At 46.6% G+C, this 17,190-nt stretch overlaps 1 protein-coding gene across 3 annotated transcripts in view; it reads left to right on the top strand.

The window, feature by feature from the left end:
• Positions 1–17,190, top strand: part of Abcc1 (ATP binding cassette subfamily C member 1) — a 128,338-nt gene that overhangs the window by 78,766 nt on the left and 32,382 nt on the right. For 2 of the 3 annotated variants that reach the window (XM_055597748.1, XM_055597751.1), the window contains exons 18-23: positions 1,670–1,837; positions 3,334–3,517; positions 11,818–11,899; positions 12,942–13,074; positions 13,704–13,914; positions 14,910–15,220. In XM_055597748.1, coding sequence (XP_055453723.1) covers positions 1,670–1,837; positions 3,334–3,517; positions 11,818–11,899; positions 12,942–13,074; positions 13,704–13,914; positions 14,910–15,220 — 1,089 coding nt within the window. The remainder of the gene's footprint in view (positions 1–1,669; positions 1,838–3,333; positions 3,518–11,817; positions 11,900–12,941; positions 13,075–13,703; positions 13,915–14,909; positions 15,221–17,190) is intronic. The other variant, XM_055597749.1, reaches the window with a different exon arrangement.

Raw genomic sequence — 17,190 nt, 5'->3', positions numbered from 1 at the left:
TGCAGATAGCTCTAGACTAGCTGATACACACTTCTTCATTCTGCTGCCATGCTAACATTATATCCTAAGTCATCTACATAGCAGCTCATGAGGGGAGATTTTTTTTTTTTTTTTTGTGATCTCTAATGAATTGTTGAGGAAAGGGAGACTCAGAGAGGCTAGGGGTCTTGCCTGATGTCAAGAAACAAAGCAGAGTGACTCTTAAGTCACCTGTTCCACTGTTCACTTTTGAAGTGTGCCTCCCAGCCTACTTGCACCAGTGCAAGTGGTTGTCTTATGTATGTGCTGGGAGTGCAGCCACCCACAGTGACAGGGACCTCTTGGGAGAGCTGAGCTTGTTTCCATGGATCATCCCACTAACTTACTTATTTGATATAAAGTATCTTTTCCTTGGTATGAACCTGGAAATCTTTCGGGTTGGCTAGGGCCCTTGGGTTGTTAAAGCTTGGAGGTACCAACCAAACTGAAGGATCAGAGTATTGTATGGGATCCGAGGCAGGACTGCCAGGCTCTCCAGGGCAGGCTGGGGTGGGTAGGCAGCCTGCTCATTAGTCTTGTCCCACTTTATAAATGTTGTGATCTATCACTTGGAGATACCGGACTGTTTCCTTCAAGTCCCAGTGCAAAAGTCAAGAGAGTCAAGGATTGACCAATTTTGTGTACTGCATCTGACTTCGGGTCAATAAGCTAGTTCCAAAGGGAGTTTGAAGGGAGCTTTGTAGCTGGATCTATCATCTGAGTATGCAGGAAGCTGAGGCAAGAGAATCATGAGTTTGAGGCCAGCCTAAGCTGATCCTATCCACCTAGCAAGATCCCATCTCAAAATACTAAAAATGACTAGCAACGTATAGTGTGGCTTAGTGGTAGAACACTTGTTCAGTAGGAGTAAAGCCCCTGAGCTCCATCCCCAGCACTAACAAAAAATAAGATAAAATAAAAAAAGAATTGGGGTTAGCCTTGGCACAGGAAGATATTATGTATGGACAGGCCCAAGAGATAGCCTTGGCACAAGAAGGGAGTGTCCATCTCAACAGGCTTGGGCAGTTTACCCAATAGGTGTTTGGGCATTTGAGCTGTATATGGCCATGGTGTTGGTCACCTGTTGGTGGGAGTGGGCTGCTGATGCTCAGTGCTGACCTTCCTCTGTGACTGGAGTACTGTCTCAGTCTCAGTGCCGAGTGCCACCAGCTTCATTGTGTGACTTCAATAGGCACAGTAGCTCAGAGTGAAGCTCATCACAGAGCACAGCAACAGTAGTGATGTAGCATACAAATCATAATATCTTTATCACACACTGTGGACTCTTTTAAACTATGATGGGTCTAGAGATGTCATTGGTTCCCATCTGCTCTTCTTTCTTGTGGCACTACAGACCAGACCCAGACCCTGTGCAGGCTGCCTACATGCTCTGTAACTGAGCGTCATCCCTACTTTTCACTTGGTGATTTTGCCTAGGCTGCCTTTGAACTTGCCATCCTCCTGCCTCTCAGCTTCTGAGTAGCTGGGCTAATAGACATATGCCAGGAGGCCTGACTGTCTACTTCCATTCCCTGAGTACTTGCTGGGGGTCAAGTACCCAACTCAGCATCTCTTCTGTCCCCATTCTTATTTTGTATGGTTCCAGGGTCCTGTGGATCCCAAGAAACCCACCCTCTCCACTGTCTTCTAGGGCGTGAACCTGTCAGGGGGCCAGAAGCAGCGTGTGAGCCTGGCCCGGGCTGTGTACTGTAACTCTGACATCTACCTCTTTGACGACCCCCTCTCGGCTGTGGATGCACATGTTGGGAAGCACATCTTTGAGAAGGTGGTTGGTCCCACGGGCCTACTGAAGAACAAGGTACTCTCATAGGGCTAGGACTTCAGTTAATTGGCAGTGTGGCCCTAGACAAGTCCTTGATTCTTGAGCTTGCTTTCATGCTTTGTGTGTGTGTGTGTGTACATGCAGTATTTATCTACTGGTGTGCATGTATGTATGCAGGTAGAGGCCAGAAGTCAACTGTGGGTGTCCTCACTCAGGTATCATCCACCTTATTCTTTGAGACAAGATCTCTTCCTGAATATAGAGCTCACTGATTAAACTGTGCGGACTCCAGAGATCCTTCTGTCTCTGTCTCCCTGGTGACAGGATTATAGGGATAGGGGTGTGACACCATGTCTAACCTTTTCACATGGGTTCTGGGTATCAAACTCAGATCTTTGTGTGGCAGGTATTTTATGAACTGAGCCATTTGCTAGCTCCCCAAGGCAGGTGTCTTACCTGGTCTTTTTAAGGTGAGTTATTGGCCCCACTTGTATTGATTGCCTTATTGGTTAAATGACCTTTCTTCCTCATTAGACCACCTATACCTTCATTAAGGCTGTCATTCCTTCCCCATGATGGCGGGGCTTACGATGGAGCTTGGGGTAGGAAGATGGCTCAGTTAGCCTTAGCCAGAGAGGAAACCCTCTGTTTTTTTTTTTTTTTAGGGAGCTGGAGGAACATACTGGTTCTTACCTCCTAATTATAAAGTAGCAATGTGTAAAAATGTTGTGGTTGGAGAAAAGCAGCAAATCCAAAGCAAGTATTCCTGCTCTTTCCCTTACAGATGGTGTGCTATGTGTATTGACTTTTAAACCATGGCTATCACCACCTGGCTCTTCAAGAAGATATTGGTTGTCATGTGTTGATGGTCTGATACACACATATTTGCCAGCATGCCAAAACAAGCAGAACTGTGCAGCATAGATCAATTTTGTGGTGGGTTTGAGCTGGAAGGATAAAGTTACTGTCTAAAACACAAACATGTTGGCATGTGCCTGTTAGCCCAGCACTAAGGAGGCCGAGATGAAAGAGTTAGGTTAGCCTACCCTACATAGCAAGACCTTGTCTTAAAGACAAGGTCCAGTGATACAGTGCCTGCCTAGTGTGCAGAAGGCTTTTATTTTACTCTCCAGCACAGCAAACAGACAATGGGCTGACAAATGCAGATTTGTGTGGTTGCCTCATATGAATGTGGTTTCTGTCTTCCTCTTGGAGTTTCCTTTCCAAATAGTCTTTCTAACTCTCTGAATTACCCTTCTTTCTACACTGTCCCCCCTCACCCCAACACTGGTTCTATGCCTGTGGTTCATTTTGCTGCTATTCCTGGAATCCAGGCAATGTTCTACTGGCTTTGTCCCCTCTTTCTCCTGCCTGGCACAGGGTGGATTCTGCCTTGAGTGAGTGTGTGTCCATCAGGTCCAAAGCTTTGGACCTGAGCCATGCCACTGGGTCCTGAGATTCTAGACTCTACAAGGCTGTGTCAGTGTCTTCTTCACGGTGCTAATGGGGCCAGGTCTATGCTTTGCCCATAGACACGGATCCTGGTGACCCATGGTATCAGCTACCTGCCCCAAGTGGATGTCATCATTGTCATGAGTGGTGGCAAGATCTCAGAGATGGGATCTTACCAGGAGTTGCTAGACCGGGATGGGGCCTTCGCTGAGTTCGTGCGCACCTACGCCAGCGCTGAGCAGGACCTGGCTTCAGAAGATGACAGTAAGAATGGCTGGGGGACTTTCAGGAGCTGTCCCTTGTCATCATAACTACTTATAGGAGACTCTTATCTGTGCTCTGGGGATGCAGTTCATGAGAGTATTGGGTGACAAGCACATCAGGCTTTTGAGAATCAAAAGATGGATAGTCTAGCTTAACCTTGCAGGACAAGTAGATAGGGTTCTCAGCACATGACACCCAGGTACAAAGGGTCAGGTTTTTGTTTTGTAACCTCAAGATAAGTCTCCATCCTTTCTGTAAAATACTTTCCCCTGTGGCTTTAGGTTCCTCAATGACTAAAATGGGAACAATAATAATTACAGTTTTCTCTATTCCGAAGGGGGCTGAGTACCAGAGACAACATGGTGTAGGTCAGGACAGCATGAGGCTCATAGGATGTGGCCTAAGGCAGAATGCAAACACTCATGATGGCCATGTTCCAGGACCTTCCTTGAGACCCCCTGAGCTCTGTCTGTATCCCCACCTCTATTCCCAAAGAGCAGTGTGACAGCAGAGACAGTCTGGCATGTGCCGGTGATTAGTGTGGTCTTGGGCATCTGGGATGTCCTGAGTGCTTGATAACCATAGTTATACTGTTTTCTGACACAGGACTAGCTGTTGCAACCACCCGACCTACTGTCCTGGGGCTCTGCTCTTAGGTGTCAGTTGAATCTGCTCCTGCAGACTTTGTTGCTTCGGGACATGGGAAGCAAGTGCCAGTCTCCAGCAGCCTGGGTCCCTGTATCAGTGGTTAGGAACCATTTTACAGCCTTTTTCTGTTCTCTTAGTGAAAGGCTCTTAGGACCTTTTGGCTAGCTTCATGTTGGGAGCAGTTGCCCCAGTTGACATGCATGGGATGATGCCAGCCAATGTCTGTTCTGCAGCTCACAGTGCCAACCCTTTGATCTGGGGTCCTACTTTGGTTACAGCTGTTGTAAAATGTTTCAAACTTGTTTTATAGCCCTAGCCACAGCCTCTCTGCTACCTGTCTATTATCCCATGCATCCCCAGACAGATCTCAGGTAGATGACCCTCAGAGGGAGCTACAGGGCCATTCCCATTGCAATTTTCCAGGAGTAAAACTCTCATCAAAGTCAATGAATGGAAACCCTACAGGTGACAGCCTGAAGTCCCATGGATTGGCCTTAGCTCTTGGTGTCACTAAGAAAAAGCTGTTTGCTGTCCACTTCTCTGGCCATTTAAACACATATGGGACACCTACTGTGTGTGAAGTGCTTGTGCTTTCTTAGGCCCATACTGCATGCCTTGCATTGAAAGCAATTCCAGTGTCAGAGCTCTGAGGCTGGAAGTTGGCTATAGTGTGTAGACTGTGCTGTGCTCAGGCCTCTCTTCATCTCTATTTCCCTCACCCCTTCTCTACCTACCTGATCTTGTTGCCAAGTGCTGAGATTACAGGCATGTACCACCATGACTGGCTCAGTCATCCCTTTGCGAAGAATGCAGTGAAGTGGAAGTTGGACCACATGACTGCACCGTGACTTACTTAGGATCACTAGTCTTTCTTGAAGAATCTGTCTCAGATACTGTAACAGTCTGAGACTGGATATGAGGGCTTACAAGAACACACACACAGTTCAGTTTTGGGGACAAGATACCATGAAAATCCCTCTCCTAGTGGACCTTAAAATGTAGAAGTAGAAGACAGATTCATGCAGACCAGAGATTCAGCATAGACTCTGGGAGCCTCTCTGAGGAGATGATAGGCATGGGGAAGAGCCAGCCCAGAGACTTATCTAGGTATACACAAAGGCCTCAGGCCCAGCTTGTTTTAGGAAACAGGAGGATACAGTAGTCAGATCAGGTTAGGGAAGGGAATCAGGGTAGGAGATAGGAAGTGAGACAATGAGATGCTTACCAAGAAGGACCTTGAAGGAGTAGGTTTGAATTTTAGTCTAAATGTAGTGGGGAACTTTTATTATCTATCTATCTATCTATCTATCTATCTATCTATCTATCTATCTATCATCTATCTATTTTTAAGGGTATATGTGTAAATATGAGTGTACTGTGTCAGGAGACCAGGGGAGGGAGTTGGATCTTCTGGAATTGTGAGCTGCCATGTGGATGCTGAAAGTCAAACCCTGGTCCTCTATAAGATTAGTCAGTGCTTGTAACCACCAAGCCACTTCTTCAGGCCCAGTGGGGTAAACTTCTGAATCTCCAGAATGTCAGAGAACAAACATCTGTGGCTGACAGCATGACAGGTCTTAAATCTGGTCTTATGTTGGGGGCGTGGTCCATTTCCAGGTCAGCATTAGGGTGTCATCAATGGCTCCTAGTGTTTTGTTTTGTTTCCAGTAGAGGAAGGGACAGCTGGAGGTTGAGACAGGGTCTCACTATGTAGTCCTGGATAGCTTGGAACTTTCTGTTTCTGTGTAGATCAGGTAGGCCTTGAACTTAACAAAAGATCCACCTTCTTAGTGGTGGGATTAAAGACATGTTCTACTATGCCCAGCCTATCGTAGTAGGTGTTTTTTTTTTTTTTAAATGTATTTATTTTATTAATTGCAGTTTATTCACTCGTAGTAGTTTTTAATAAATGTCATGTTAAGATACCAAGTGTGGCAACGCACATCTATAATCTCAGCACTTAGGAGGCTAAGGCAGGTGGGAGTTTGAGACAGAAACATACAAGCTTTATTCAAATACCAACCTTATGTTCATTGGATTTGTGCCAGCTGCTATTTGTTAACATACTGTCTTGTAGCCACAATGATTAACTTTAGAACATTCTGATCACTTCAGAGGAAAACCCAGAGTCCCCAGCCCTCGGTAGCTATTCCTGTGCTATATCTCTGTCAGCTGCTCTACTCTGAACTTTCATGTCTGCAATGTGTGGTGTGTTTTGGCTGCTTCAAGCCTCACATTCTCAAGGCTGGCCTACATTGCTGCCATACCTCCTTCCATGGCTGCATAATTCTCCATTGTACTACGCTGCATTATATAGACTTACAGCTTACAGCTTACTCATTTATGAGGTGGGATTGCTTCTAGCCATTCCTAATCATTGTTCTACTCTCTAGTAGTCTGAAAGAAAAGCTACAATACTGTAATCCCAGGAGCTGGGAGGCTGATGGAAGGCTCTGAGTTTGAGGTTAGTGTGTACTAGAGACACACTGAGACTGTCTTGAAGAAGAGGAGGAGCCGTGTCTTGTTTTTTGTCTGTGTGACAGCCTGTATTTCTGTTAGCCTTCCTATCTGATTGGAATGAGTTCTTTCCACATGTTCATGACCTTATGGTTACAAAGGTCTGCCCTAAGTCTGGCCTATTTGTACTTAGGCAAAATTGTCCTTACCTCTTAGTTCAAGTGATAGATTATGGCAGTTTTCTCTGTCACTGTAATTCATTTGCCTATATCTAACTCGATGTGTAAGAGTTTTTCCAAAGCCCTGTTTGTGAAGGAAGTCTGTTTGTCTCTCTCACTCTTCCTGCCTCAGACCCCAGCCATGAAGGCCCCTTTGTACACAACATGGAGGACTCTGTATTTTTTGTTTGCTTTTTAAAAAAATATTTTTTTATTAATTATACTTTATTCATTTTGTATCCCCCCATAAGCCCCTCCCTCCTCCCCTCCCAAACCCACCCTCCCTCCCCTTTCTGCATGCATGCCCCTCCCCAAGTCCACTGATAGGGGAGGTTCTCCTCTCCTTTCTGATCTTAGTCTATCAGTTCTCATCAAAAGTGGCTGCATTGTCCTCTTCTGTGGCCTGGTAAGGCTGCTCCCCCTTCAGGGGGAAGTGATCAAAGAGCAGGCCAATCAGATTATGTCAGAGGCAGTCCCTCTTCTAAAAAATATATTTTAAAAATAGTTCTACATCTGGTCAGTGTGTGTTTGTGTGTGCGTGCATGCTGTGTGTGCATTCTCATGCGCATGCATGCATGCATGCGTGACACTCAAAGGACAACTTGTAGGGATTCAAACTCAGATCTTCAGGCTTGGTAGCAAGCACTTTTACCTACTGAACTCTTTTGCTGACCCCAGTTTCTTATTTTCTATAAATGTCACTTTTTTTTGGCAGCGAAAATACCACATTTCCACCCCAATGGTTGGCTCATTTGTCCAGGTCAGCCACCCAGTCTCCTGCCAGGTGAGATGAGTACTTATCTTGCATAGCCAGGCAGGAGGATCACAAGTTTGAAGACAGCATAGGCTCCTATTTCTTGTCCTAGGAAACCCAGAAGCTCCCCACTTCCTGGTTATCACCTGCAGCAGATGCAGACAGCTCCTGTTGCAGGAGCTGTCTTCCTCATGGCCCTGAGGTATTGGAGATTGATGCGGGAGGAGTTCTAAAGCCTTCTTGAGTACTGGTGCTATTTATTTGTGATTTTTTTTGGTGGCAGACAGTAAGTACATCTGGTGTAGGTGGGGACAGTGCCTGTTTGTGGGCTCAGTGACCCTTACTCAGTGCTAGGAGAGACTCCAGGGACATTTTGTGAATGGTGGCTTTCATGTGTCAATATGTTTTTTTAAAAATTACTGATGAGGGACTGGTGCTGAAGTTCAGTGGGTAAGAGTTCTTGCTCTGGTGAGGATCTGAGTTAGACTCCCCAGGACCACCTGTGTGTTTGTCCATATGCAAACAAAGCTATAAAAACATGTGAGCAGAAGAGCTGAACTCATTTGCCCATTTCTCTCAGGTTTTACAGCCTGCTTTGTACTTCATGTACTCTGTAGGCAGGGAGTAGCTGCTGTGGTACCCCCAGTGGCATTAGAGGTTCGGGTCCACTTCCTCATTGGTTGTCAATTGTCAGTCATCCTATCTCCTTCAGAGGTGTACAAAGTGCCTGCTGTACCCTGTGCTGCCTAGCGCCCCTTTTCAGTGTGGTTTAACTGCATGTGGTGCACTAGCAGCTGGGAGTAGAACAGCAGATAAGACCTCATCCTTGTCTTAGAGTCTGGCAGGAGATACAGACTAAATTATAAAGAATGTCATGGTGGTACCTGCATCAGTGGAGAAGGCTGAGGGACTGGGAGCACCCAGAGTAAAGGGCCCACATCACTCAGAGGAAGGGTCCAGGACACATCTGAGCCAAGTGACCTTTTTTCACCTTTGTGGTGATCTACAGCTGGCCCAGTGGAAGGGTTTGTGGCGAGATGGATTCTCCTGCCTTCTACCCTCATGCCTTCCCTGAGCCTGTAGTCTCCCTTCCTCCCTTCCCTTCCCTGGACTGCAGCACTTTGTAGGCTCCCCCAAAAGTGCGGGGATGGAGCTCATGTCAAACCAATGTTCTATCTCTGAGCTACATGGACCCTCCTTTTTATTCATTATTGCCTATGCTGGAGACCAAACCCACACCCTGGTATAGACTGGGCAAATACTGTAATTGAGCTGCATCCCCCAGCCCTCTTTTTACTTTCCATGTTGAGATATTGCCCAGGCTGGCCTTGAACTTGCCATCCCCCTTATGACTTAAGAGTAGCTAGGACTTCAGGTCTGTGCACCCTGCTTAGCATCCCTTCTCTCTTGGTGATTAAACATAATTGGAGCTTTTGGAGAAGGTGCTACTCAGACCCAGCCCAGGTGAGATGGGGAAACTGAAGCACACATAAGGCAGACCCTCAGCCCTGAGCCCAGTTTACCAGTCTCCCAGGAGAGTTAAGTAGAAGTATGGAGAAGGGGTTGCCTATGGTTCTTAATATTTCCCCAAATTTTGTGACTTCCAGGCAGTGGAGTGATAGCCAAGGAAGGTCCTTAGCATTTGGGCTGTGGTGTAGGAGGCTATAGGCTGGGACAGCTGCTGTTGCTGCATGCTTGGTGAGGAGTCTGGAATGCACTCATTTCAATCTTGAGACTTTGTGGATGTATTTCCAGATCCAAGCTTGCTTATCTCAGAGGTTAAGTGACTTGGGCCAGCATACTTCTCAGACATCATAATAGGGAGTGCTGGGCACACAGCAGATGGATAGGGAAAGGACAGGGTTCAAAAAAGTGTTTAATACATCCCCGGGCATGAAGGATGATGCAGGTGACTTTGGGAGTACAGGAGGGTTGTACCGCATCAAAATCTTAATAGCTGGACTGAGGCTCCCACCCTCTCCATATGCAGTAGTGTGGAGCTGAGGTTTAGACCAAGGGCTGTTAGGCAGCCAATAGAACCTATTCAGCCTATTTTAAACAAAAAAAAGTGTGCAGGTAACCAGTAAGTCAGAGGCCTAGAGATGGAGTGGAACTCGGGAATTGAGGACTCTAGGCAGAGCCTGCTAGAACAGAGATCATTATGGCCACTGATGGTAGTATAGGATCTCAGGAGAGGGACTCTGACAAGCACCTCCTGGGTAGGGGAGCACTGGGTAACAGGGAGAGGTGAACACTAAGATCTCAGACTCCCTCTTGCAGAGTTGAGCCCCAAAGTGATCCAGGTGGACCCTTAGCCCATGGGCTGGAGAATGAGTTACTGCAGAAGCTTGTCTGGAACCATTGAGGCAGGGACAGTAGGGATAAGGAGTGTGCCATGCATGATTGTGCATGCTATGTCTGGGAAGTCCTGCTTGTTATCATTTATTACTCTAGTAACATAACTGTTTTGGGATTTGTGGCTTTCAAGAAAACAAAAAAGCAAGAAGCAGTGGCTGGGCTATGGAGATGAAAGTGAGTCAAGTGTTTGACTTAAAAGCACAAGGGCCTGATTCTGATTCCCAGGACCCATGTAAAAAGGTATTGTTTGTGCTTATAAACCCAGCACTAGGGAGGTGGAGATAGGCAGTTCCCTGGGCCTCACTGGCCAGCCAGTCTACCCTAGTTACTGACCCCCAGGATAGGAGAGACCCTATTAGAATTCAAGATGGACAGGACCTGAGAAAGAACAGCCAAGGCATTGTAACATCTGTCCATATGCATACACACACAGGTATGTGAGCTCACAAAATAACATTCTGAAATAAATATGGACACTGATGTTCAAGAGGATGTTTAATAGACTGAGTCTTAGTCCTGGCCAGGTCCAGAATTACCTGGAGCACATTCACAGATGTTCATACAGCAGCACCTCACTTGTGATGTCACCTCGGCCTCCTGCTTATGAGCTTCAGATACATTCCCTTTTTACTGAGGTTTTGTATTTCCTCAAGGCACACAGCTAAGTGGAAACTCAGTCCTACAGTCCTGAGTTCCTGACTGCTGGAACTGAGTCCCTGTAAGGATCCAGGTATCTGCTCATTTACAGAGCCACTCCCACCTTGCAATGATTCTTTGTTAGCCAAGACTAATTCAGCTTGGAGTTCCTAGCCCAGGAACTATGCTGGGCCTCTCATCCCCTGTAGCCTATCTGGCTCTCAGGACTGTCATGAGGGAGCCTGGCCCTCCATTTTGTGTTGATCAGTGTGATCTGTGTGTCCCTCTTATGAGTGCCCAGGTCATCCTGATAGTGTTGGTAGCCCTGTGCTTTGCCCTCATACACACATACCTCCATACACACACACACACACATACACACACACACCCCTCTGCCCCAGTCCTTGATGTGTTAATTGTCTGTCCTCCTCTCTCAGTACCAAAGAATAAGGAATCCAGTGTAGGGTGGGAGTTCAGATTGATGGCTGTTGAGAGCAAGGGACAATGGTGCCTGGTGCCGCTAGTCACCATTAAGTGCTATTAGTTCTGATCTTGTTGATCCCCAGGGGATCCTTCTGAGATTAGGGCAGACATCTAGCAGCTGTGCCCTGTGTGGTCTCATTGGTTATTTAGACTTCAAAACCATCTTCATAAAAACATAGGTGTTGTATCAGGCCTGGGCTATGGGCATCTCCTGTGTAATCAGACCACACAGGGTGAATTCTGGCACTAAGGGCCTCAGGGCCTTTGCTTGTGGTGGATGCCATTGTCACTATGGTTGACATTTGTTCGTTTTTGAGACAAGGTCTCAGGATATAGTCTAGGCTGGTTTTTTAACTTTCAATCCTTAAAAGCAGTCTTAGATGACAGCCTGACATCACCACATGGATGTGAAGTGTGTTAAGCAGCGACCCCTACTGGGTGTTTAGAGTCCAGCACACTTGGCCCTGTCTCCTCTCCCTGCCCCGTAGCTGAATTTGATTGTAGGTAGTTGCATTTTACCCATGGCTCCTGGTGCCATCTGACCCCAGCCAAATGGTCAATAAGAAGAGCCTTGAACCTCCCTGAGGGCCTGAGATGTGGGTGAAGTTCAGAACAACTTGGTTCTGTCTTCTCAAGCTCCCTGGCAGCCAAAGTCACAGTTGTCTCCTCTGGAAGTGACTGGGTTCCTGGTCTTTTGTTTGGCCTTGCCCAATGACACATTCTCCCCTCTGCCTATCTTCTGCCAGGTGTCAGTGGTTTAGGGAAGGAGTCAAAGCCAGTGGAGAATGGGATGCTGGTGACAGATACGGTGGGGAAACACCTGCAGAGGTAAGCACCGGGAGGGTGCCTGGCCCAGAGTTCCTCCTGGCCCTGTCTGCCTGTGGGAACTGAGAAGGGACAGGTGGCGCTTGCCCTCTACCCACCCTTGCTCCCAGGGATTTGGCAATTCCTGTACATTATGCTTGCCTTCTCACTCTTGAAGAACCTTCCCAGGAAGGATCCTGCCCTCACCTACAATTCACACAGGCCTGCCCTTTTATTCCTACTTCAGAAACTTGCCTTCTGTATGATTTGGGTCCTTTCTCAGGGACCCGAGGCAGGGCCTGACACATTGGGCGTTGTGAGCCAGCATGTAATCACAGACAGTCACACTAATGATGATGTTGGTTTGGGAACTAGGCACAGTTGTAGGCTCTAGCTTGCTGCTGGCCTGTTCTCATCTCACATCAAACAGACAGGCTTACCAGTTGTGCAACTCTACAGATGCCCAGCTCAGATTTGAGCTCTGAGCCAGTGGCCCTAAGCTCTATCCTGCTTCTAGGAGACTCTTTGGGTTTATTTTATTTTATTTCATTTTGTCATTTTATTTTATTTCATTTTATTTCATTTCATTTATTTTATTTTATTTCATTTCATTTTATTTCATTTCATTTTATTTTATTATTATTTTTTTTTTAAGGCAGGGTCTTATGTATCCCAGGCTGGTCTTGGACTGGGGAAATAGCTAAGGATGAACTTGAATGTCTAATCCTCCTCCTTCTACCTCTTTGATGCTGGGATTACATGTGTGTGCCACTCTGCCTAGTTTATGCAGTGCTGGAGATTGAACCCAGGGCTTCATGCATTCTACCAACTGAACTATATCTCCAGCTTCCAAATAATTGCTTTACATGAAAGAGTGTTCCCACACACTTTGCCCATTGCTCTTCACATGTGCTACAGCAGCCCTCATTCCTGACATACACATCCCTTTCCCTAGAAAGTTGTTTTTCTGGGTAGTGCCATAGGGAAACGAGTTTGTGTGTTCATATGTGTGCTTAAACTCTCTAAGGCTTTTCTTTGACTGACGCCCTACTCTCCTTGGCAATAGGCATCTCAGCAGCTCTTCTTCCCACAGTGGGGATACTGGCCAACAGCACAGTAGCATGGCTGAACTGCAGAAGACCGGAACCAAGGAGGAGACCTGGAAGCTGATGGAAGCAGACAAGGTGCAGACAGGGCAGGTGAGTGAGGCAAAATTCCAGGCACAGGGTACAGTGCTTTTCCTGGTGTCTGACAGCAAGCCTGACATGGTGCTATGTTCAGTTGCTGAAGCCATGGTCAGTGTGGCAAAATGACTTTTGCAAGAGTTGGGATCTGAGCTGCTGACTCCATGTTGGTACTTCAGTGTATGGCCATGCTCATGGCTGTGAGCAGCCTGGAGTATTGAATGGGACTACCCAGGCTACAGATAGGGCAGGTGCAACTACTTCAATTCCCCAAATATGTTGAGCTCCTTCAGACCTCATGGTCTTTATACCTGAGGGTCATCCCCTTCCCTTCCTGTTTGCCATTCACAGCTGATGTTAAATTCTTTAACATCACTTCTTCAGGGAAAACCTCCCCTGGTACCTACCTTCCTGGACACTTGCATGGAGTTCTGTGCCTCTGTGCTTATGTGTTTGAGTGGGTGATAATGGAGCATTAGCCTGTCCAGTGCTTGACTGGAAGGTCTGTGGGAGTCAGAAAGCCTGGCTTTGCGTTGACTGGTGGGGTGGCAGGGTATCAAGGGCCTGGTCACAGGAGGGTCAGCTGGGCTGTGAGGAGTCATATAGGAGATGCTAACTTCGTGCTGCCACTCTTTGGGTCCTAGGTGCAGCTGTCAGTGTACTGGAACTACATGAAGGCCATTGGCCTCTTCATCTCCTTCTTGAGTATCTTCCTTTTCCTGTGCAACCATGTGTCAGCACTGGCCTCCAATTATTGGCTGAGCCTCTGGACAGATGACCACCCCATTGTCAATGGGACTCAGGAACACAGGAATTTCCGACTAAGTGTTTATGGGGCCTTGGGCATCTTGCAAGGTATGGCTGTGATTGCTTCATGCGGAATTTCATAACAGTCTCCAAGTTTTCAGGGAATTTACACCCTCAAACTGAACCAGACCAGGTGGATAGAGCCTGTTACAAGGTAGACCCTGAAATGCTTGCTGAATTCTTGCCCATCCTCCATCCCAGTCCTTTCTTCACAGAGCCACACAGCTCAAACCTTAGGGCTAATTGCTGGCTGAGCTGGCATTGAATGAAGCAGCCCATCTCTGTAGCTCACTCTGAAGCTGTGCCAGGCAGGATGTGAACTACCTGTAGGTCTAGGTGCTCATAAAACTGCTTTGTACATACATGTCCTTTCCCTGTCCTTGATTCACTCATTTGAGCACTAAGTAAGCCTTCTTAGTATATGAGTTTCTCTTGTATCCGAGCACGCTGCTTGGAAGGCACTTAGTATTGGTTGTGGCTCTGAGCTGAGTGTCACTGTACCCTTTTACAGATGAGATGACTCACATTGTCAGTGCTAGCTCCAGAGCCTTTCTTTCCCCAGTTCCTGGTGAAAGAGGCTTAGATAGAAGTCCAGAAAGAATTTTGTTCGGAGGATGTCTCCTGGTCTCTGAGGTAGCTTTGGAACAAGTCGTCAGAAGATCAGACGTGATGCCTTGAGTTTCTGTGTTTATAACCCCAACCCCTCTCCCACAGAGCCAAGGACTGCAGTAGCCTTCATATTATATTTGAGAAAAAGCAAAGAACAGAGAGGGTGTGATATTTTCCTGAGTTCACACAGCATTAGCATCTGCTATTAGAGCTAAGCTGCCTGGTACAGTAGCCACCAGTTATGGGAAGTGATTTGAATTTTAGTTCATTGAAATTAAAGGGAAATTCAGTTCTTCAGAAACCCCAGAACAGGGCATAGTACACTGTCAGTGCTGGTGACAGAGGGCCACCATCACTGGCTTGCTAAGACACCTAGGGCCAGCCTGCAGCCTACACTTCTATATTTCACACGCGTATCTCTGTTGTTATCCTAGGGGTGGCAGTATTTGGTTACTCCATGGCTGTGTCCATTGGGGGCATCTTTGCCTCTCGTCACCTCCACCTGGACCTGCTGCACAATGTTCTGCGATCACCGATGAGTTTCTTTGAGCGTACACCCAGTGGGAACCTTGTGAACCGATTCTCCAAGGAGCTGGACACGGTGGACTCCATGATCCCGCAGGTCATCAAGATGTTCATGGGCTCACTCTTCAGCGTCATTGGAGCTGTCATTGTCATCCTGTTGGCCACACCCATTGCTGCTGTCATCATCCCACCCTTGGGCCTTGTCTACTTCTTTGTGCAGGTGAACCACAGGTGCTCCCTTTTCCCCTGGAGGGCTGGTGAGAACGTAACCACTGCAGTCAGCTCTGCTCTGGTTTGTTGTGAATATTTAAGTGGGCTGCTTTTAGTTTGCAGTAGCCAAATGCACTTTTTTCCTCATTGGTGTTATTCTTTAGTTGTATATTATGGGGAAAGCTCACAGCTACCAAGACAATTGTTATTAGGCTGAAATGTAGAATTCTATAGTGGAGACATGAAAAATAGCCTCATCAGGGTGGATGCTGATGCTCATAGCAGATTAGAATGTAGCTTGTTTTGAGACTGGTGGGGCCCTATGGGTCAGTCAACACCTCAGGTTCTGCTTCACATAAGTCTTTAAGTTGGTCTCATTGTCTACAATGCTCATCATACCTGTCATAGCTATAGTTCAGATACTGAGATTAACACAAGGGAACAGAACAGAGAACCTATGGCCCCTGGATCAGAATTACCCATTTAAGTCATCTAGTCCTCAAATGCAGTTGTGTGACCACTGCTATTTGCAAGGGAGGGCAGGGCACAGTGTGCCTCAGAGCACCAGTTTCCTCCGGGAGAGGGTAGCCTGTTCTGGTTTATGCCTTGTCTCTTCTGTAGAAACCACTATTTTTCTTTACATATGTATACTTTTTGGGTCATTTCTATGCAGATTACAGATTTTCAGGTGACGGATGAATGGGTAGAGACTCAAGAGAGAAAGATACTTTCTCATCTGGTCAAGTCAAGAGTGGAACTCTGGGTCTGTGTGGTTTTGAGGCATGTGCTCAGAGCCCCAGCTGAGGCATAGTCATTCATAAGCTTGGCTGTTGAGATTGTTGTGGGGGATGATGGCAATGTAAACTAACACCTGGTGGCACCTGCTTGTCTTCCCAGAACTCAGAGAACTAAGACTGGAAGATGGAGAGTTCAAAGCTACATAGCAAGATTTTGACTCAAAAGAAAAAAAATTAAAAATAAGAAATAGTGAATTCTTGTCACCTAGGATCTTGGAACCTTGGTGCTGCCATCCTGTCCCATACCTAGACCCTATAACACTGTTTGTCAGTGACATCACCATAAAGAAAGATGGAATTGTAGAGCAAAAGAGGTCCACTCCCTTGTAGCTTCCTTAAATCAGTGCCAGCTGTTTAATGGAACATCTTAGCTGCATTTACCAAAATGTGGTAAATGGACTCATGTGTGCTTGGAAAGCTTCCTGAAGGCTCCAGTTTAGAACAGGCATACTATAGTATAGGAACTAGAAATGGTTTGATCTAGGGCCTCATGGAGGAATTGAGTGCTTACCTTGCAAGCATGAAGACCTGAGTTTGATCCCTAGAAAAAGCCAAGCCTGGGCCATCAAGATGCTGACAAGCCTGATGACCAAGCAGGACCCACATGGTGGAAAGTGAAAACTGCTTTCCTCAAATTGCCTCTAACCTCTATGCATGAATGCTCCCTGCCCTCCAAAATAAGTGTAAATTAATTTTTTTTTTCTTTAAAGAAAGGTCCTGCCAAAGCAGAGACATTGGCAATCGGACTTTAGAAGACTTTAACAGTGTGTTCATAAGCCCAGTGCTGGGGAGGCAGAGACAGAAAGATACCTGGGGTTTATGAGCCAGACAGTCTAGCCAATGAGTGACCCCTAGGTGAATGAGAGAGCCTGTCTTAGATATCATGATGTAGAAAAGAGATCAAGGAAGGTTCAACATTGACCTTTGGCCTATTTGCATATTAACATACACATACCCAAATAACTTGTGGTATGCTAGACATGGCGCTGCTGTAGCAAGGGATGAGCTGCCCAACCCCATACCAAGTAGATAAAGCTCCTATGCTACAGTGATAGGGAAATACCAAGCCAAGAGGTCATTTTGTTCCACCCCACGGGCAGAAAGTTTAAGAACAATGCGATGACTGGTGACTGAAACCAGGGGAATGGTAATGCCTGGGGAAGGGGAGTCACTGCCAGGAGCC

The sequence above is a fragment of the Psammomys obesus genome, unplaced genomic scaffold, assembly GCF_907164565.1.
Source record: "Psammomys obesus unplaced genomic scaffold, mPsaObe1.curated_primary_1811, whole genome shotgun sequence".
Taxonomy (NCBI): Eukaryota; Metazoa; Chordata; class Mammalia; order Rodentia; family Muridae; genus Psammomys; species Psammomys obesus.
The sequence above is the reverse complement of the archived record's forward strand: the minus strand, read 5'-3'. Positions and strand labels throughout refer to the sequence as shown.